Below are 22,715 nucleotides of genomic sequence, written 5' to 3' on the forward strand. Positions count from 1 at the left end.
GTCCCTCAACAAGCTTCATGCACCATTCCCTTCCCTATCACTATGAAACAACTTTATAATTTCAATTAAAACTTCTATTGCCACGACGAACACACGTAAAACTTACAATCCCACCTCCATATTGTTTTACTGAAAAGCGCGCGTATAGTGACCGGCATGAGTCGTGAGCACAACTGACAGCTGCGCTGCGGGATTCAAGAGGATCAGCTAATCAAAGCAGATGAGTTTTGGCGTCATATTTCAAAAATAAGAAAAGGCGACTCGTCTCAAATGTTTCCTTTACTGGCCCAATTTGCGCAAAATTTATTAGTATTGCCACATAGCAGTGCAAATGTCGAGCGTCTGTTTTCTGCGATCAATTTGATGAAAACTAGCATAAGAAACAGACTTTCCACAGAAACGCTAACAGGCTTACTTTTCACGAAAAGTGGCTTAAAAATAAACCGCGAGCCTTCGCAGGAACACATTAAACATTTTAATAAATATATGTATAAATTTAATTTGTCTGAAAATGATAATAAAAATTGAATAATTTAAATAAATCGATGACCCTGAAAGTAGCGAACTTTTTTAAATTATCTGTAAGTGGTGGTTTCACATGTAGAATGTAGATATTGTAAAAACTAACCGGCTACTGGAATATTTATTTATTTATTATTATTTTTGTTCACGGAGATATCTCTCTAACCAGTTTTATCTATCTGCTGTCTGTCTGCAACTTTTAGGGTCTTATGAATTGTCGTTTTATTCACTTTTACCTACCCTACTGTCTTAATTTCAATCAAAAAAAAAAGTACGTAGATCTACGTATTTCTCATATGGAAAGTTTACTATTTCTACGTAATTTTCTAATCTGGCCTACGCCTTTTTCAAAATCCAAGTTGGCAACACTGGCTGCGCAGTAGTTAATGTTTCGGTCTCTTTGGCGGAATGAAGAAGCCATGGGGGCGGGGCGGGGTGCCGAGCTGCACGCGATTGGTTCCTCAGTCAATGCACATCGTCTATTGGAGGCTCGCGTGTCATTCGGCTACTGTACACTTTCGTGCAATTTTAGCGACTTACGTTTTGGATTTTAAAATAGTAGTTTATTTTTGTTATTTCGTATTTGTTAAGTGTTTTTGTTTTAATGTAGTTTATTTTTATTATCTCGGTGTATAAAAGTGTTGTATTTTTTAAATTTTTGGTTTTAGAGTATTTGTTTTAAGTTTATAAAATTCTCGTTTTATAAAATTATTTAAAAAATGCCGAGGGTAAAAAATACCGTTTTAAATAGACAGGCAAGGCAAATGGTCTATTCTGTTTATTGCTTCATAAAGAACAACGCCGAGTTAGGGATTGACAAAAGTATGCTGGAAATTTATAAACAAACAGCGGAGGCGACCAACACCTCAGTAGCAACTGTACGGCGGATCGTCAAAGAAGCCAATAGTTCAGAATTTCTGGTCGTATTCCAGAACACCAGGAAAGAAAAGACCAAGAGAACACCCTGTCACAGATGTGGATAGTTTTGACCAGGGGGTTATTAAAAGGTGTATTCAAAACTACCACCTCACCAATAAAGAAATGCCCGCCATTGAAAAACTACGACAAAAGTTGCGGGCAGATATAAATTTTCAAGGGTCTGAGCGCAGTCTTCGCCGTATAATAAAAATGTTGGGTTTCAAGTGGAGAAAAACCGAGAATAACCGGAAAATTTTGATCGAACAATCCCATATTCGCTTAGGTATATATAATGTTCATATTTCATATTTTTAGATAATATTCATCTTAATTTTTTAAGTCACGTGGTGTTGCTTTTAAAGCTTTAATAATCGTAAATCTTAGATCTTGCTAAGATAAACTAAATCGTAAAAGTAAATATTATTCACTTCATTTGGATTAACAAAATACTTATCTAGAAACTTATCTTGTTCCAGCGAATAACATATTTGCAAAAAATGCAAAAATTCCGAGAAGAGGGAAGAACAATTATTTATACGGATGAATCATACGTAGATTCGTCCCATTCATCGTCTCAGGCATGGTCAGATGGCACAACAAAAGGCCTAAAAAAGCCTATATCAAAAGGGCAACGAATCGTGATTGTCCACGCAGGAACTGAGACAGGTTTTGTGCCAAATGCCCTGCTCACATTTAAAGCAGGTACTAAGTCGGGGGACTACCACGACAACATGAACTATGACAATTATGAAAAATGGCTTCGCACGCAGTTAATCCCAAATATTCCTCCTAAATCTGTTTTGGTAGTAGATAATGCATCCTACCACAACAAACAGTATGACGCTGCACCAAGTTCAAATGCCAGGAAGTCTGAGATGCTGGGATGGTTAAGGGAAAAAGGGATTCAACACGAAGAAAGAATGCTGAAGCCCCAACTACATCATTTAATAAAAATTAATAAAGATTAATACAAGAAATTTAATATTGATAAGATTATGGCTGAACACGGCCACGATGTGATACGATTACCTCCATACCACCCAGACCTCAATCCCATTGAGATGGCATGGGCTGCAATAAAAGGCTATGTCGGCAGTAAGAATGTGACCTGGAACGTTAGCCACGTAACGGGTCTTGTTAAGGAAAAAGTAAATTTAATGGGAGCTAATGAATGGACAAAATTATGTCAAAAAGTAAAGGAAAATGAGAAGGAATATATAAAAAGCGATCACATAGTGGATGCAATGACATAAGAATTTATAATTCACGTTGGTGACGATGACTCCGAGACCAATTCGGAGGATGAGGACAGTGACGATGTTGAGGAGATTAATGAGCCAGTGGCCTCTACCAGCACCAACGCCGCGTCTAGTTTTATGGAAGGCATATTACCTATTCCTTCAGATTGAGGCGATTTAAATTTGAAAAATAAAGAAAAACAGTTATACTCAGATTATATTGTTTTATTGAGTTGAGATTATTATATTTTATTCACGAAGGCCTACAACATTACTCTATCAAAGAAAAATTTCAAATACCACTAATATTTTAATTAGTTTGTATAAATATACCTATCAATCATTTTGGTAAAAAACGGTACTGAATAAATTTGGCCAAAAGTGTACATGCGCGAGCTTACCCCCACTACTGCCCACCTGTGCTCACGACTCGTGCCGGGTATTATATCTGTCTTTATGGCAACTAGTGCTGAGACATCGAAACGTCTTCGTAGCGACGTATCGAATATTACTTACTATTCATGCTTGGCAGTGATACTTTGGAATGTTACTCTTTGTGATTCATCTGGCATAAGTTTCTGTTACTTTTATGAATATGCTTTTCCATTTATTTATTTAACCTGTTATGTTTTGTTATGTTGTGGTAGTGGATGAAATTGTCGTTAAAATTTCAGACACAATTTCAGACACAAGTCCATTTAGAACTCAAATTTATATTCTCCGAAATATAACATAAATCGTTTTCAATTTCAATATAAATTATTATATTTTATTTTTAGCAAGATCAATTGAAGCTTGATATAATCAATGCAACTGCATTCAACTTTCTTTTTTTTTTACACATATATATAACTGTATATAGTAACGTAAACAATGACTTTATGCGTTGATTACTCTTAATATAATTAGATATTTGTTAACACCCATTATACACAAATATTATTCTTTGCACACTTCCCGTATTTCTTCGGGAAATAGCTATGCTGGTAAATAAAGAAATACACAAATATATAACATAATAGAGATGTTATATTAGGGTTATTTTTAGGTAATCCTATTATTTAATATATAGGCTATCGTATATTATGATACCATACCTATTATAGGATATTAGGGATATTTTTCATGGGAACCATACACTATCACTTCTTATTAATAGGCGACATGTGAGGCATGAGCAGGCAGAGTTAACGCGCGAAACTTTGACTCATAACAATCTACCGTGCCGCACGGCTCACCCGCTCTTATGCCTCGTTTACACTCAGCCTGAGTGGGCAGGGAAGTGAGCAGGGAAGTGAGCAGCGCGAGAGTGTAAACACGATACTTCCCATGCCATTGCCGCTGCCACTCGCGTTGCCCGGCGCTCCCTCGATTGTCGGTTTTTCGTGCGCGAGTCAAAGGACTGGCAGCGCGAGTGGCAGCGTGTGTTTACATTCAGCCCTCTCACTCACTTGTCACCCGGCGTTCTGAGCGGAAGGACGTGTTGCTTTTTTCTGTCCAATTCTATACGTCAGCATTTACTATGTCGCTAGAGTGGAGTAATGAAAGAGTAATACAGTTTTTGGAGTTGTATGAAAGTGAACGAATAATATGGGATCCACGCGATAAAAATCATAAAATGAAGCATAAAGTACACGATGCGTGGAATCGCATCAGTACTCAAATGAACAATACTCCAATAGAAGAGCTAAAATCGAAGAAGAAATCACTTATGGCTACATTTCGACCACTCTTAAAGAAAAAGAAAGCGTCTATACGTTCCGGAGCAGGTGCTGATGATGTGTTTCAGCCAATATGGTTTCCTTTTGAAACTATGGAAAGATTTTTAGGCACACTGTATGACGTGGAAGAAACAATTAACACGGAAAAAAGGGTAACTACCTACATTCAATTATTAAAACACCTTTTTATAATTAAACATTTTTTATTAAAATGATTATTACATTATTTTTATTAGATGATTATTACAACTTACTTAATACTACTATTTAGTTATTTTCTGTATTCAAATTATGAAAATAATGTGCAAATTCAGATCGAATTTCATAAATGTCTCTAGATGAGCGTCTTGGTACACGCGCTATTGGCCTAAGAGCTGAATTGTCTGTGTTGGGTTGATTTTGTCTCCAAGAGCCATCAATATTTACTCCGTCAGCTACGAAATCAACGGGGGAGCGTAAATGTTACTAGAGGTTCTACTGTTTATTAAAAAATTATGTAATAAAATACAGGTCATTGTTACTGTTGGTACATTCTCTCTATCGATCTCGATTGGTTTTTTAAATATTCGAAAAACAGTTGTTAAAATACCGAAGACATTTTCTACAATGATACGAGAACTTGAAAGTTTGTAATTAAAAGTGCGTTCCATTGTGTTAAAATGATGATCACCAGGAAAGGGTTTCATTATATGTTTATGTATTGCAAAAGCTCCATCACAAAGAAATACATAGGGTACATCAATTTCTCTTCCGGGTAAGGGCGCGTCTGGTGGCAAATTAATAGTGTCTGTGTCAATTTTTTGCAAGAGTAAACAGTTTTGAAAAATTCCTCCATCACTAATGCGTCCCTGGCCACCAATATCAGCAAAAATAAAACGGTATTCACTGTCAACGAGAGCCATTAGTATGATGCTATATGTATGCTTATAGTTGTAATATTGTGAGCCACTGTGTGGCGGACATTTAATTACAATATGCTTCCCATCTATAGCTCCGACACATCGAGGAAATTTCCTCCTAAATCCCGCTTCTATAGATAACCATTCCGCTGGTGATTGTGGTAACTGAAACAGAAAAAATATATTTATTTAAATTTTCAGAATTATCAAACTGAACATGAGGCACAATCTCCAGATGTCGAACCGCTACTTCAATCACCACCATCATACCAGCAAATCAGTTCGCCGTCACAGTCAGTTCCTTCGCCATCACAGGCAGACCCATCATCGACACCAGTATATAATAGGCCAAAAAAGGCAAAAAAAGACCAAGCCTAAACATAGATGAGGCTCAAAATAAAATATCTCAGACTTTAGACACTTTGAACCAAGTGTTAAAAGATAAAAGTATAGTAAGTAAACTCATACAAATGAAAAGAATGAAGACGAGTGTGATCTTTATGCGAAACTCTTAGCTAAAAGATTACGAAAATATCCCGAGTCAATGCGGGGAAGAATTATGTACCAAATAGATGGGTTACTTTTGCAAAATCCTTATCCAACCATCGACCATCAAGTTGATCGACCATCAAGTGTCTTCTCAAATCGTTCATCGGTAACATCATCGCAATCACAGTATTCAGATTACCAAATCACATCAAACCCACCGATTCAACAATCTCAACGTGTTTATATCCAACCAACGGTACAGTCTGACACACCAGTAGAGGTCAGTATCCCAGAAATGAGCCAGGAAATTAATGACATTTCAGCTTCTCCACGCCATGTGATGCTACAAACTTCATCAACACAATATGTCTTGCCACCAAGAGTACTGTCCAGATTCCCGGAAAGAAGTGTTACACCACAAAACCAAATTAATGTGATTGAAAGAGCCTACTGGGATGCTAGCCAGAATTGAATCCTATAATTTTTTTTGTTTACATTGTTTCATTTTATTAGTGATGTCCTGCGCAGAGTAGTTTTGATTATACTTATCATTTGTATAATTTGATATAATAAAACATAATTTTAAAATACTTGTATTACTCACCTTAATTTGGTCCTTGAGAACAGAGTTGATAGCTTGGCATACTTCAGGAATAATTTGCGAAATGGCTGGTGTAGAAACCTTGAATAAGTAGTGGAGACTTTTATAACTATCCCCCGTTGCTAAATATCGTAATGTTAATGCCAAACGTATCTTTGCTGGTATGGGCATTCGCAGTCTGGTTTGCTGTTTTTCAATCATAGGTCCAATTTTATGTAACAAGAATTCAAAATCAGAAGATGACATTCTGCAAAAGTTAGAAAACTCGCCACCATCTTCGGAAGTCAACTCCATAAAAAAAGTATTCATGCTGTTTCTGTAACAAAAATATAGGTAGGTAAGATCATCATTCATATCGTCGAAGTGTATGCACTTATAGGAAGTTATAGTAAGTACTTACGTCGTTCGATTCTGATGAATTTTTTTCATCCACCATCTTCTTTGGCGATAGCGTCTTTTTTTTAGATTTCTTTTTAAAACATTTAAATAATTCATTACACTAAGCAGACATACAGCTGTCGCCGCAACAACCTCAACGTCAGCCATGGTTGCGAGAAGCCCGGTAAAGAAGTATGAGGGTTGAGTGTAAACGACACTCACTCGCGTCGACGCTGCCGCGGCAATATTTCCGGCAGCGCGAGTAGCAGGGGAAGCGGCTGAGTGTAAACGAGGTATTAGACATCTGCTAGACACCTTGCTTTATCTTAAAGCGTTTGTTACGTTTGTTTATGTCATTTCACGTTATGCTTGTATGCGTACGTGCGTGTGTGTGCGTGTGCAATACACATAGACGAGCGTGACGTAGGCCAAGACGCTGAACGTGACGTGAACAGTCTTTGTTACGATCCGTCGTCATGCCGGCAGTCATCAGCGATAGTTTGGCATGCCCCCTGATGCTGAGGCAGCAAGTATGAACGTCTGATGTGTTCTCTGCGCGCTGCAATGTGCAGCGATACTTGAGACACATATCGATGTTGTAAGATTGCATGAACTTTATGATATTCTGTGACCATAGAAACAAAACTGTTCCAAACATCTTATCTCGGGTTAAATAATAACTACACGGGTTAGTTGCTACGTGATTCCGTAAATCCCGGTGTAATTATCCTGTTAGCCAGGCGACTGAACATATTTGGTAATGAGGACACATTAGTCCCATTAAAATATGAGGATAACGATAACTAATGGGTTTGTGAGTAATCGCAAACCGCAATGATATCATGGGGAATTTTACTGAATTTCAGCGCGCTTGCGTCATGTTTGCCTCATGTAGTTAATTAAAAATTATCGCTGCGCATGAAAGCTTTTAGGTTGCATTCTGAAAAGTTGAACAATCCGTTATAGCCCGTAGTAGTGCATGCTTGTGTCACTGACTGCTGCATCGGCAACTTGATGGTGCGGCCAAGACACGGAGCTACTGCAACGCAAGGCTACCTTTTACAGAGCTCAAAGAAGTTGGGATGTTGAAATGTATGCACTTTGTAGTGTTCTATTGTTAACGTAAGTAGGTACACACTTAATCCTCCAGTTTGAAAACAAACAGTACGATAACGAGTAGGTACAGATATGCGAAAATTATATTCATATGTCAGAATTCAATTATCACTCTTGAAATAGGCATAAAGATTGACGTCAAAATATAATAACATTGTTAATTAATATTATTTCTGGATCGGTGCCTAACGGTTCATGGCGATTTACGTCATACTTTTATATTATCTGATATTGTCCTCGTATTGTGATCGTTGGTATATAATGTCCCGAAATGTCGCATGAAATCCATAAGCGCATACGCAGCCACTACATGAACAAGTACGTCCAGAGCATCACTGTAACCATACACCGGGACATCAACCTCCGCTCTCTATGTGAGTATCCAATATTTAAATTAATTAGGGATGAGGCACCTCTTTAATAACAGAATTTCATATTTCACGTCTTTCCATTTGCAGCAACTGCATCGAGACTCCCAGAGACTCTGCGAAATGCGCGTGTTGCTAAGACGTGAGTACGAGTATATCATTACAGTTGCAACTTCTGAGTAAAGAGTTGGTCGTGTGCGCCAACTTTTCAGAACGTCTTGTAAGCTCCAACGAAATCAATGTTAATTTATCGGTTTTCAGGTCACCGATCCGACCGGATCCCGATGTACGAAAGCAGACGCATACTCCCATGTCGTCAAGAGACCAGGGGTGATGGGGACGCGAATTGGACGCTTCACTGGCCCAGACCCGTATCAATACTGCAGTTTCTCGTTATAAGCCTGATACTGTTTCAGGCATTCCATTTATCTAGTAAACCTGTGAAGTTTATAAGTTTAACTATTACTTTAGCGATCATTGTTTTACTTGTAAAAATAAAAATACTTATGCAGTACTTGTTGGTATCATTAATGTAAGATAAGTTTACGCGATACCGCGTCCCGTGGGTATCCCAATTCACATATACACCTGGCTCAGCTTAGGTCACGATCGGTCCGCTAGGCTGCATGTGCATGGAATGTGCATCGGACCGACGTGCAGATATAAGCGTCACGCTGCAACTGGTGCAACTGCACTCTAATGGGTCGAGCAAAACGGCCTAGGAGTTAACACCATTGTATGATAGAGTTTTGTCTCCTCCGCTACCCCCGAGCCTTAACTTTGAAGATACAGCCCGTACGATATCATAATTCACTGTATGTGCATCAAATCAATTCGAGTCCTGGCATATATTTCGATTCAATTGGTGAACTCAAAATTAATGTGGGACGTTTAGATATTATAACCGCATTCGATATTTCTTATATTAATCCGCATATTAAAAATATTCATTCTATTCTAGGAACAACATCTGTGTAACAAAATTCAATTTGAAATTTCAGAAAATTTACAGTGCAAAAATATTTTGGAACCTCTTACAATTAGATATAATGACATGGTATCTGAATATTCTTCTATTTCTCATTTGGTCAGTAGTAGGTCTAAAAGAGGAGCGTGGATAGGTAGCGTCGGCACTCTCGCTAAATCTTTTTTTGGAACTCTAGATGAAAACGATGCTGTCAAATATGACAATGCCATTCAAAACTTCCAAGACAAAGAAAAGAAAATAGCTACTTTAATTAAGGAAAATGTATTAGTTACGACTTCTTCTTTAAGTGAATTTAATGTTACTTTACATAAAATTAAGCTAAATGAAATTAGTCTAAATGAAGCTATCGACAAGTTATCTGTTTCTTTAAAGAATTCAACTTTTGTTCGAATATTTAAATGTAAAAAGTCAAATTAATTCTATCCTAAATAATTTAGAAGCATCCATACTCACACTATCTTTCCAACTACAAGACATGACAACTGCAATTTTGCTCGCTAATCAAAACATACTGCACCCGTCGATTTTAAGCCCTTCTCAACTTTACCAGGAACTTGTTGATAACTATAGATACTTACCCGTAGACTTTAATAGTGTTATTAGTTATACTTTAAGAAATAAATTAGTTTTTGTTTTAATAATACCTTTAGTTTCTCCGAAAGAGTATAGTTTGTATCATAATTTAGCATTACCTATTCCTAATTAAAATACAAAGGTGGGATCTTTTAGTTTTATAATACCTACTCGTAGTAGTAAGTACATAGCAATAACTAGGGATAAATTGGAATATTGTACTTTGTAATCACTACAGGAATGTAGAGCAATAACACGTTACAATTATATCTGCGACGTGATGTCAGTGTTCCCCACAAGTGCGAACCCCAATTGTGAAAGTGAAATTATGTGCAATGTAATCAGTGTTCTTCCAAAACAGTGCAAAACTGAATTTATTCACGGAATTTTAGATATATGGAAACCCCTTAGTAATAATAATTGGATTTTTGTTCAATCCCAAAAAATAAATTATACATAGAATGTCCTAATTAAAATATTGTAGAATTAAATATCTTTGGCACTGGTAATGTAAACATTCCTATTAATTATATAGCGTATTGCAAAACAACAAAATTAATTCCTAAATTAAACAAAGGAGATGTTTCATTTTCGGCCATCTCATGTACACTATATCTAAAAAACACGAATAATTTGTATAATTGAAGAAAAATACACATATATTTTGATAACCTAAAGTATTCCTGTTTAAAAATATTTAAAATAAGCATTCCTCATTGAAATATTAAATATGGCGGAATACTGTCAATGTCAAGTTATCAAAACTGTCGATGTCAGTCGGGGAACCTATGTGTACCCCACACATAGGTAACTATACTCTTTGGATGTCGGTAATTCTGTATTTCGCTGTTTTTGTCGTAAAGTTATTGTTACCTTAGTACTTTACAACCATGCCTTCTTTTTGGGTATCCCGTCATTATTTCTGAATTTAATTAATTATAACAAAACCACCTTTTAAATAGTATCTGGTTTTATAGATGTAAGTGCATGTCAAATTAAAAAAGAAGAAGTTGTCAATTTGATATGTGTAAAAGTGGATATATACATATTATATACTAGGAATCCAATGTAAACGTTGAATAAATATGTACTGATGAGAAGATTCCATTTCAATTCTGAATATGTTTTTGCTCTGTGCTGTTTACGATTTTTGACTGATTCTACCTTACTTGTTTACCCAGCTTATGTTTTATGGACTTTTGTGATTTTCGTGCGATCGCTGTGGATTGTGTTGACAAGGATTCAATATCATCAGGTAAAATATACATCAGTTAGTTGTATTAATCGTGATATAATCGTTATTTCTCTTTTTTAGATAACTACAATAGCAAGACAAGGACATTCTTGGGATGACAAAATAATCAGTTATTATTGCAACTGCATCGCTGGGCAACGAACCGTACTCGTAGGTAGCTGCGTTCACATTATGACCATTGTTTGATGTTTGGGCTGAGATCGTCACAGGATATTACAGAACCTGCTACATGATTGGATGAAAATATTGATAAGGGAAGATATTGAATAAATAATGTATCTAAGTGAAGAATAAATAAAATATTATGTAAATGTGTACTTAAAGTTGTTTTATTTACACGTTTAAATGTTTTAACTAAAATAAATTGGTATAGAAGTGCATATTTTGGTATGTTTGTTTTAAGTCAAGATTTATGAAAGTAAATATAATTAATGTTTATCAAATATAGGTATTGTTTCTCAATACATACAATACAATATTTATATATCTACGCCCATTCGCGAAAAAATATATTAAAAAGTATATAATGTATATAGTAAGTTAAAATAGAATGACAGATGACATTATTACGGTAATCACTACCGCCATGATGTTTTTCAACTATTGTGTTGCAAGTTTAAGTGTAAATTATTGTTTTTTAACAATTAAACGAACATGATTTGAAGAAAATGAACCCCTACGAATTGTTCTTTGCATGTTAGCTTAGTTTTTAGTATAGTGTACAAAAGGTGGCCGGGAGCCCATACATTTTGAAACATCTCCTTTTCATTAAATATAACTATTGTTAAATCAGATATTAATATTATTAAAGATCCTTGCTGTGTATTAGATAATTTTAAGTATAAAACAAATAATGAGTGTCCTATTCAATTGAATAATTTAGATCTAGATATTTTCACATTAGAATCAAAAATTAAATTAAATTCAATATCTTTAGAAGCCGATAAATTCTAAACCAACATCATATAATTCAATAAGGAACTCATTACTCCATTATAACAATAGTTATTTTAAGCTTTATTGTATTCTTTTGTATTATTAACATTTATTGTATTAGTATAACCAATTTTCCTTAACTCTTCCTAAATTATCCTCTCCTATTTCAGTAGAATCCCCTCCAGAAGAGGTGCCTGAAATCGCCACTCCTGCCAGATCCAATGAGAACCTTTCTAAACCTATTCGTCCTCCCTCCTTAAGAACCAATATCTAGTTCTTCTTCTTCTTCTTCTAAATTCTTTTCTTCCTAAACATCGCTTTCAACCCCGATGTATAGTCTACCCCGGGGAGTTGTTATAGATTCTCTATGTATATATATTAGCTGAACTCTTACTTCCATTTCTGCAACCCAAGCATACGTTTTCCTTCCCTTCCGCTCATCCTTCCAGTGCAGTTAGTCAGTTCCAATCTTCCATCCTGGCCACACGTTTCCTAATTCCGTATTCATTGTGTCATTCCGTGTTAAATAAACTCTAAATTCACTTTGTTAATTTGTAATTTCTTTTTTTAAAAACCCTACAATAGAGACCCGCTTAACAGAAGGAAATTCAGGTATTGAAGACCGTTACAAATAAAGCCAGTAATAAATTTAATAATCTAAAATCAGAAAAAAGATTCCGCCCAATCTAGTAATTCAGGGAAAGATTGCGCTCAAAGACCGATCCTTAATGATTCAAATTCAGTTTTATAAGTCTATCTACAAAAAAAATCCGTATTTTGGTCACAGCCATCTAATGACATAAAAAAGGTGATACCATATCTCTGGATAACATTTCCATGAGTAGTTTGATACCACCACTCGAATCAACTTTAAATTCTGAGCTTATGAATGAACTGCTGTCGAAACCCATAACAAAAAACTAAAGAGAAGACTTTTCACAGTTTAATGCACTGACTTCTGGAAATACTGATGGTTACATCCAGGTTCACAAAACGCAGATGTCATCCGCTAAACGAAAGAGTGTCGTAATTACAGAATATAATGAAGTCTATTAAGACAATGCTAGTGAATCATGCATTCAGGCAATGCTTTTAGGTTTATCATTGGAATATGAAAAGCATGTATTTTAAAAGTATAATACAAAAAGAAACGTTTTTTTCGCAGAAATTCGTTCATTTATTTCTTTTAAAATCGACGTTTGACGAATTAACTAATTTTGAATAAAGAAAAATCGATTTTAATTTAAACGTTTGCTTTCAATTTATCTCACATCCATAATCAAGACATATTGGCGAACACCGAATGTATCTAAAACATAAAGCCACTGAATTGGCTCAAGAAGATATTTTGATATAGTATGGTCCTGGGGTACACATTTTGTAGTTCTATTCCTCTTCTTTTTTTCATGTACTGCTAGTTATGTCAGCATAACAGATAATCGTGGAAGTGAACAAGTGTAGTGTTACCATTAAGATAAGCTAACCGTAAGAAATTATGTACTAGTAATAAGTCAGTTCTGTAATAAAATTGAATAAGTCAGTTCTGTAATACTCTTTTGAAAATTAAAGTCTTTTTTAAAAACTACATCTCCCGACTCGCACCCTAACTGGCGCAGTCGGTAGGATTCGCTGTCTGAATCAACGGTTTCCCGTGTCAAATCAGTGAAAATGGACGGTATCTGTGTGTGGTAACTTCGGGTAATCCGCGACGCGAATCCTGAGAAGAACCTCAGCGGGTCCAGGCATGCCAATCCAGCTCCAGCTCTTCGGAACTCACGCCATAGAGTCGGCAATACTTGTGGGGTAAGCATTAACTCTGATTACTCCCGAGATTCCTAAATTGTATCTTATAAAACTAACATTGTTTTACCATTTTTGTTATTTAAATTGTTTACCTTGTGTTATTTTTATTGTGTGTGTTAATAGTTCAATTGTGCTAAAATGACTAATGAACCAAAAAACGAAACGCCTACTATCGACTTTAAAACATTGTCGATACTATTACAGTGGTGTAGCGTTCGTCACAATAAACAACAGATGCACCATCAAAATAGCGGGACGAACACTAAAAACACACATGAGATTCGTTCACATCGAGGAGAGCATCCCACTACCAAAGCTATAACATCCCCAATAATTTCTCGACAAACATAAAATTTTATTATGTAACGGGTACTCACGATATGCGTTTTTTATTGCCGATATTTCGACCCAGTTGCATGGATCGTGGTCACGGCGAAACTGAGGTGGAGGGGAGAAACCGTTGACAAGTACTAGTGGTAGATTAATCTATCTACCCTACGTCTAGTTCGTTTTTCTTTTCTAGGTTTCATATCACGACACACAACACTGACAATATCCTTACGCTCCGTACTTTGCACTATTTGTGACTTGCATAAACTAACCACTGGATTCCACGTTTGGGCTAACTTAAAACCATCTTCTCTATTGAAGTTCCTAGGATGTTTCTTGATCTCTATTGCTTCTCTTACTAAACGAGGAAAGTAATGACGCCTTTTAAAAAGCTCGCGGCCTATCTTCGTTCCCCCAAGGATACTATTCCATACCAGTGCCCAGGGGTCTATAAGGTTGACTGTAGTTGTGGTAGCTCGTATATTGGGCAGACAAAACGAGCCATATCACAACGCATTAAGGAACATATCAGCGCAGTCAAAAATAATGACCCTAAGAAATCTGCGGTAGCCGAACACATCCTCAGTTCAGGTTGTAACCACTGGATTGAATTACACAAACCTCAGGTGATCTCCACTGAGCGTCATTACTTTCCTCGTTTAGTAAGAGAAGCAATAGAGATCAAGAAACATCCTAGGAACTTCAATAGAGAAGATGGTTTTAAGTTAGCCCAAACGTGGAATCCAGTGGTTAGTTTATGCAAGTCACAAATAGTGCAAAGTACGGAGCGTAAGGATATTGTCAGTGTTTGTGTGTCGTGATATGAAACCTAGAAAAGAAAAACGAACTAGACGTAGGGTAGATAGATTAATCTACCACTAGTACTTGTCAACGGTTTCTCCCCTCCACCTCAGTTTCGCCGTGACCACGATCCATGCAACTGGGTCGAAATATCGGCAATAAAAAACGCATATCGTGAGTACCCGTTACATAATAAAATGTCTCAATTCCGCGATAATTTTAGTCTAAAATCATAAACATAAAATTGGAAGAAGTCCCGTTGGATAATCTGGAAGACATCGTCCAGAAAGCAAAAGAAATCAAAGAACCAATTTACGTACCTACCGTCTCTTCGCGGTCAAGCTGGTCATCTATAACCCTATACATAATCTTAGCATCAATTGGCTTTGAACTTTGCATCAGATGGTATATAAGACGCCGTCAAGCAGCGGCAGCAGACGTGCAGCCGATACAGCAGCATTCTTCGGCGCGCTTCTCTCTGAAGGGGGGAGGAGTTACGTCAGCATAACAGACAATCATAGAAGTGAACAAGTGTAGTGTTTCCATTAAAGCCCCGTCCATACACTTGGCAAGCAATGGTAAACAGCAAACAACAAACATCAAACACCTACATGTGGATGGGTGTTTGTATGTGTTTGCCTGTTCTTGTTTGTGTTCACCACAGTTCGGGGTCGGTGTCGGTTTTTCTTCACAGATCAAAGGCTGTTTGGCAAACAGTTCGCGGTGTTTCCATACGTTAGGTAAACGTTCAGTACCGGCGCGAACTTACAGATGGTGGACGTGTCGCATCGATACCACGTTGTTAGCAGCAGTTTTTGGCGCGTTATCATGTCCGATTGGTCGGAAGATACAACTTTTTGCTTTTTAGAAGCGTATCAAAATGAGCCCTGCATTTGGAATTCGAAAGACGTGGACTCGCATTAGTCTGATAATGAAATAAATGTGAAAGATTTAAAAAATAAAAAAGAAATATTAACGGCAATCAGGAGACACTTGAAAAAAATAAAACAAGACTCGATTCGTTCTGGTCCAGGTTAGTTTTGTAGTGTATGTCTAATATTTGAACCTAATGTAACGCACCTATAAATTGTGTCTCCAAAATATTAATAAATCAGTATCGATTGAGCATTCGAGATGGCTTGATTTCGATCCTCCCCTTACAAACTTACATGGCGACCCTGCCATAAAAGGGAGCGCCTCGCGTCGCGTGTTCGAAAATGATACTTGGTGCTGATGAACTTTGAACTGTGCAAAATAGACTTTCTTTTTGAACAATGTGTCAATCAAGAGTTGAAAAAGAAGATGTTTTCATCACCCAAAATTCTGCCGGTGGTACAAAAGTGCTGCAAAAGCCACTACTTCCCAATCTATAGATGAGTCGATGATTCAATTAAAAGGCATCTCATCACTGAAACAATACAGGCTGCTAAAACCAATAAAGAGGGCATATAAAGTGTGGACCAGAGTTGACAGCGGAACTGGCTACGTTTTCGAATTCCAATCTATACTGGAAAACGTGATGACCAGTCAACGGAATTTGGCTTAGGAGCAAATGTTGTGAAGAAATATTGCAGTATCTTTTCAATAATATACGTCACCTCTACGGTCAACAGTAACAGATCAGACTTACCACTAATAATAAAAACTGCTGAGAACAAAAATATTCCACGTAATAAAAAAATAACTTTAGCAAGAGGTGATTTTAGATAGCGCACTAAAAATAAAGTAGCATTTGTAAAGTACAAGATTGACCACTGCCTTTCATCCGAAAGTAAATAAATCATTCTTAGAAATAAATAAAACGGATATCAGGGACAAAGAGAGCATATATTTAACTACGGACCTTTGGACGTCGAGAGTGAATGATGTCTATATTGCCATAACTGTATAAAGTAATTTTGCTTGGAAAAATTAAACAAGTTCCAAGAGCAAGCGGGGGCCACGCCGAAACGGCTTTAGCAAAAAGTCCCAACCAGGTGTAACTCAACCTTTTACATGATAAAACGAAGTGTAGAGCTAAAGGAACCACTAAACAGTGCAATGGTAAACATAGGCCTGGATGGAATATCTGGTTACGAGTGGTCCATCGTTGAGGAGTTGTGTGAAGTTCTGCAACCATGTGAAGAAGTAACACGGGAGCTAAGTGGCCAGAAGTACATCACCGGGAGCCATCAAATTTCTTGCCATTTGTAGATAAACTGCGTGTAGATTTATTTGGGAATTTAAAAGACGATTCATGAACTGAGACCGCAGAAAAACATTTGGAAACTGCCTATTCCTAGGACAGGTTTAAATTTTATTTTAGTGATCCATTTTTGCCGACGAGACCAAACGGCGAATAATTTCGTTGGCCAACATTCACGTCATAACGCGAATCGTCCACAGTTGCAAGAGGACCCAACACCTGCACCCTGAATATCAAGTCAGACAAGATCAATATGGCAAGATTTTGAGGAAAAAATGCAGGGTATCCAGCCGGAGGGTACAGTTCAATCACGTGCCATTGTTGAGGTGCAACGGTGCTACGATGACAAAATCATCGCTAGAACCGACTGCCCTCTCAAGTGGTGGAGAGAGCACAGAAGCATTTACCCCAACCTATACAAGATAGCAGCAACTAAACTCAACGCAATGGCGTACTCAGTTCCCTGCGAGAGGGTATTCTCAGCTGCCGGGAACATTTTCAATGAACGCCAAACACGATTAGGGACAAGGAAGTTACAAAAGCTAGTGGTCTTGCAACAAAATAGTTTGTAAATATGTATACGTTAGCTTAGGTAATATTCTTGTAAATATGTGTAGGTAAGCTAATTTCGTGCTGGTGTGTAAATAGGGATAATAGTTATGTACATAAAATGAATTTAACACTTCTAAATGCGCCAGTTCGAAGAATGAGATAATTTAATTAATTTTTATTTTCAAATTCAATGAACTGACAGTCCTAAGTCTGTTACAGAGCCACAATATGCATTTATTTTGCACCGTATTCTGTGGTTTTAAAGCATGAAGGGAGGTATTCATTTGACATTACAAAATGGTACGCATTGTATAACATTTACCTCATCATACTGGCATGCCTAAAAAAAATCAGGCTGTTATTAAATAACAGATATTCAGAATTGTTATTTCTACGGAGCAGTAACAGAAAGACAAAATACCATATAGATGGTCATTAAAAAGTACTTTGCAAAACTGGTTATTAAAAACAAAATCGTTTTGAAAAACGTATAACAAACCAGAGTGGTGACTGCAACACCGAAATGCAGTCAATTTTATTAGGTTGCGTAAATAAAATCTATTGTAGAACATTTTAAAAGGAGCTACACTGCCCAAAACAAGTTAGAGGCGACTCTAAAACAAATGAGTTTACCACAGTTTAATGCCCGGTTTACATTATTCCAGTCCAGCGATCCAGTCCAGTACTGGATTGCTTACTGGAAATATGTAAACCGGCACTGGAATGAGCTGAATCCAGTAAGCATTCCAGTCCAGTAACTGGATTCGCGGTCTACTTTTCAGTCCAGTGCGATCAATCCAGTGCAACTGGAATAATGTAGACGGCCAATCCAGTGCCATTCCAGTGCTGACGAAGTACACACGTGTTGGTCGTTTTTGCGGACTTTTTTTTTACGAAGAAAAAGGATTTAACAATGGTGAAGAAGTTATCTGAAGACGAAACTGTAAAGTTTGTCACAATATACAGAGAAAATCCGTGTTTATGGGATATAACATCAGAACATTATAAAAACAAAGCTATGCGCCAAACTGCTTTGCAAAATCTGTGCATTGGTATGGAAATTGACGGATTCACAGTGGAAGATGTGAAAAACAAAATAAAAAGTATACGTTCGACATACTACCTTGAACTAGACAAGATTAAGAAGTCATCCACACCTGGTGCTAGTGGCAATGTTTACCAACCCAAAGTGAAATGGTTCGCCGAATTCAATTCATTTATTAAAAATGTGATGGTGAAGCGTAAAACACACGTATGTATTTTAAGTTTTTTATTTTAGTAGCATATTATTTGTTAAAACACACAAATTTATCAATGTATCATATGATTTTGCCATGGTACTTTTCCTTCGTTCACAAAATAATTAGTGAATTGAGTTCTTTTTTCCCTTGCATGTGTTGCTGAGTTGTTACTGCCCTGCTGTATGATACTATCTAAAGAGGTTATTTCGGATCTCCACGTCGTTGTGATCTTCATGGTCTACACAAGTAGTAGTCATATAATTGCTTGACTTTTTTCTCAACCAATTGTGTAGAGAGCAAGCTGCATACACAATGTGATCCACAGTATGTAACTTAGTTGAAATAGCTTTTTCGAAAATTCTGAATCGACTTACTAATATTCCAAAAGCGTTTTCTACAATGCGTCAAGCACGGGACAGCCTGTAATTATATATTTTTTGTTCAAAAGTAAAATTAGCCCCAGGATATGGTTTCATTAAGTATGTTTTTAGTGGAAATGCTGCATCAGCCACAATCACTCCGTCTTCTGGAATAAAACTGCCATTTTCTAATTTAGTAAAAATGGAACAGTTTTTGAAAATACCACCATCCGAAGCGCTTCCGTTTGCGCCCACATTGCTATACGTAAAACAGTAATCATGGTCAACAAGAGCCATCAATACTATGCTGTTTTCTTTTTTATAATTAAAGTTCGTACTTCCATATTCATAGGAGCCAGTAATTTTTATATGTTTTCCGTCTAACGCTCCGTAGCATAAAGGAAAGTTCCACTTATTCCGAAAGCCTTCCTCGACTTGTTTCCATTGTTCCGCAGTGGGTATCTGCAAAAATAAAGTAAAAATATTTTATTTTCAGGAAAATACTGATGATGCTCAAAATAAAGAAAATACTGACAATACTCAACCTAGTGACCAATATGGGTACCTTACTCATACAAACCCAGAACCAAGTCTATCAGAACCGCGAAAGAAAAGAAGTAAAATTTCACAGCTGTCTACAATAGTCAGTAGCATGAAAGATATGCAATACGATTTATCCAAATCAGAAACAGTGGAAGATGAATTCGACATCTTCGGGAAACACATTGCGAAGCAATTAAGAATCCTTTCTACAGAACAGGCTATCCTAGGCCAAGAAGAAATTCAGAGTGTGATAACAAAATGTCGACTTCACGATTTGAAATACGGAAATATGACAGCGAATAATCCTAAATATTTTGCAAACACACATGCCAATGAAAATTCGTCAAGACCAAGTAACAATTATGATGTGTCAAGACCAAGTACGAGTAGTAGTACTTATATGCCATTGAATAGTCCAGCGTCTGTAAATTCACAAACCACTGAGGACTCGTTAAATGTAGTAAGCGATGACCCAGAATACATTAATATAATCATGAATGCTTTCAATAATGCTTAATTGTCATAGATATGATACTTAATAAAAAAAATATATACCTTGATGTGGTCTTTTAATGCCCTTTTAATTTCTTGACAGACTTCTGGTATAATTTTTGAAATAGTTTATTTTGGCAATCGAAACATACGACTGAGGCTTCTGTAACTATCTCCAGTAGTTAAAAAAGAAAGAGTGACTTCTAATTTTATTTTTGCGGGTATAGCATCTCTGAACAACGTATTCTTACGCTGGATATTAATAGAAACTAATGATAACAGTTCTTCAAAGTTTTCTGCTGTCATTCTCAGTGCCAGTCTATATTCATTGGGATCATCTACCTCCAGTTGTTGCAAAAGCATTACTGACCCTCCTTTTTGATCTCTTTCGCTGATCCTATTTCTCACCCAAATCCGCTCATATTTTTTTAGTTCCTTATCGACCTCATTAATAACTTCTTGTAGCAAGAGTGATTGAGCACGTTTAAAACACTTTCGAAACTGATCTCTTCTTGAAATCATTGTCACCGTAGTGTTCACACTTGAACGGCTTCTAAATAACTGGAATAATGTAGACGTAACAGATCCAGTCCAGCATTAGACTGGAATCTCGCTAGATCACTGGACTGGAATAATGTAAACTGGGCATAAACTTAAACAGGAATGTCCAACGAGATGGAATTCGTGTTACGAGATGCTAGATAGAATTTTAGCAATCAAGGAAGCAGTTATAAGTACCTTGGCTCTTATTGCTCCTTCTGTTCTCTTCTATATGAGGACTAGTGTGTGAATAAAAAATGTGTCGCATACATTGAATTGAAATTGAATTTTATAAATTATCACACCCGGCACCTAATCGCATCATCACACTATCAACCCCTAAATTGGTGACCCCGGATGAGCACGATGAGTGATACCAGTAGTGACTCGCCACATATCGCACCTTCACAAAATGGCGGCAATATAACCACGCGATCGAAGAAAAAAGCGCCATGCAGCTTGCCCGCGGAAGTAGTCTCACGGAACACATGCAAATTTAACCTGAAGATACCACCATTTTCGCCTGAAGACCCTGATTTGCCCTGTTGGAAGCACAATTTGAAAGTTTTCGAATTAAGGATGACGCAACAAGATTCCACCAGGTCATGTCAGGTCACCAACCTGGATATGGTACATGCAAAAGCCGTAAAAGATCTAATAGTCAATCCCCCAGTCCAGTATCGGTATGAGAAAATTAAGATGGAGCTGATTCGTCGACTTTCAGCTTCCCACGATCAAGAAGTTAAGCAGCTGCTGCTGCTTATCGAATGGCACCAGTGGAACGACAAAAGTTGAAGGCTTGATAGATCACGGAATTATCAGAAAAAACACCTCGGATTACGCTCGTTAAAAAAAAAGAATGGGGAAGATCGAATGTGCACAGACTATCGAGAATTAAATAAAAACACTGTCCCCATTTAATTTCCACTTCTGATAATTTCAGACCAAATTGACAGTTTATCGGACGCCACCTACTTTATCAGCCTAGATATGACGCAAGGATTTTATCAGATTCCAAACAAAGAAGAATCAATACCAAAAACTGCGTTTATTACACCAGACGGTTTATATGAATACGTCAGAATGCCGTTTGGACTGATGAACGCACCAGCAGTTGTTCAACAATTACGATGCGTTACGGCCGTTACAGGATCATATCTTGATTTATATGGATGATTTATATGGATGATGTATTACTAAAGTGCAAAACATCTGATGAGGGATTACAGATTCTGGAAAACATCTTAGCAATCTTAACCAATACCGAATTTACTGTTATATAAAAAAGTGTTCCCTCTTTAACACTGTTGTTATTAGGTAGAAATAGGTGTGGCGGTGGTGCTGCCGGAGTCGAACCACAAACGCTTCTACCACTTATCATTAGTTATAGTATCTACCAGTTACTTATCGAAACGTCACGTGCGGTCGTGTGCGCCGGAATTTTTAATTCGGCTAAAAAATAGTGTATTAAAGTGTTTAGTGCAATTAATTTACGAAAATTGATGGATATATAATCGGTTTCGATTATTATCGACATTTATACATTTTAATGACAATCTGGGCATGTGTGTGTCAGAACTGTGGGTCTACCGCCTATCTCAACGCTATAGCTATAGCGTTGATGAAAGCTAAAGCGAAACACTTAGCATAGCTTTCATTTTGAGCGACCGGCTATGATCGCCGCACTTTTGTAATAGCTATAGCTTTAGCTTTATTGAATGAAAATGAACGAAATAAGTCTGGCAACTGCGTTTGGTTAATGCTAGTTGATTACGGTTTACGGTTTTCATTTTATTAATTAAAAATACTTAATTTTATGAAAATATTTGTAATTGTTTAGTTACTATGTTAAATTATTATATTAATG

General features: G+C 36.8%; 2 protein-coding genes and 2 pseudogenes across 2 annotated transcripts; all 4 read left to right on the plus strand.

Moving 5' to 3' along the window:
* The first annotated feature begins 1,763 nt into the window (after nucleotides 1–1,763).
* On the plus strand, nucleotides 1,764–2,986 carry LOC140754506 (uncharacterized; annotated as a pseudogene).
* Nucleotides 2,987–3,926: 940 nt separating this feature from the next.
* Nucleotides 3,927–6,259, plus strand: LOC140754536 (uncharacterized). Its single transcript, XM_073089578.1, has 3 exons — nucleotides 3,927–4,551; nucleotides 5,500–5,591; nucleotides 5,767–6,259. Exons 1-3 carry the CDS (start codon nucleotides 4,201–4,203, stop codon nucleotides 6,257–6,259), a joined length of 936 nt encoding a protein of 311 aa, XP_072945679.1. The 5' UTR covers nucleotides 3,927–4,200.
* Nucleotides 6,260–9,011: 2,752 nt separating this feature from the next.
* Nucleotides 9,012–10,488, plus strand: LOC140754322 (uncharacterized; annotated as a pseudogene).
* Nucleotides 10,489–18,586: 8,098 nt separating this feature from the next.
* LOC140754261 (uncharacterized) lies at nucleotides 18,587–21,975 on the plus strand. The gene is made up of 2 exons (XM_073089229.1): nucleotides 18,587–18,925; nucleotides 19,770–21,975. Exons 1-2 carry the CDS (start codon nucleotides 18,587–18,589, stop codon nucleotides 20,331–20,333), a joined length of 903 nt encoding a protein of 300 aa, XP_072945330.1. The 3' UTR covers nucleotides 20,334–21,975.
* Nucleotides 21,976–22,715: the final 740 nt, after the last annotated feature.

This window comes from Epargyreus clarus, unplaced genomic scaffold (assembly GCF_041222505.1).
Source record: "Epargyreus clarus isolate Ecla_fem2 unplaced genomic scaffold, WU_Ecla_fem_2.2 ptg000029l, whole genome shotgun sequence".
In the NCBI taxonomy this organism is placed as follows: Eukaryota; Metazoa; Arthropoda; class Insecta; order Lepidoptera; family Hesperiidae; genus Epargyreus; species Epargyreus clarus.

Excerpts from the sequence above, each read along its gene's own strand:
- LOC140754261 (XM_073089229.1), top strand. The coding sequence starts at position 18,587 with ATGGTGAAGAAGTTATCTGAAGACGAAACTGTAAAGTTTGTCACAATA. Across the intron at positions 18,926-19,769 it reads TGGTGAAGCGTAAAACACAC|GAAAATACTGATGATGCTCA; the intron begins GTATGTATTTTA and ends TTTTATTTTCAG.
- LOC140754536 (XM_073089578.1), top strand. The coding sequence starts at position 4,201 with ATGTCGCTAGAGTGGAGTAATGAAAGAGTAATACAGTTTTTGGAGTTG. Across the intron at positions 4,552-5,499 it reads CAATTAACACGGAAAAAAGG|AATTATCAAACTGAACATGA; the intron begins GTAACTACCTAC and ends TTAAATTTTCAG. Across the intron at positions 5,592-5,766 it reads CAAATCAGTTCGCCGTCACA|AAATGAAAAGAATGAAGACG; the intron begins GTCAGTTCCTTC and ends GTAAACTCATAC.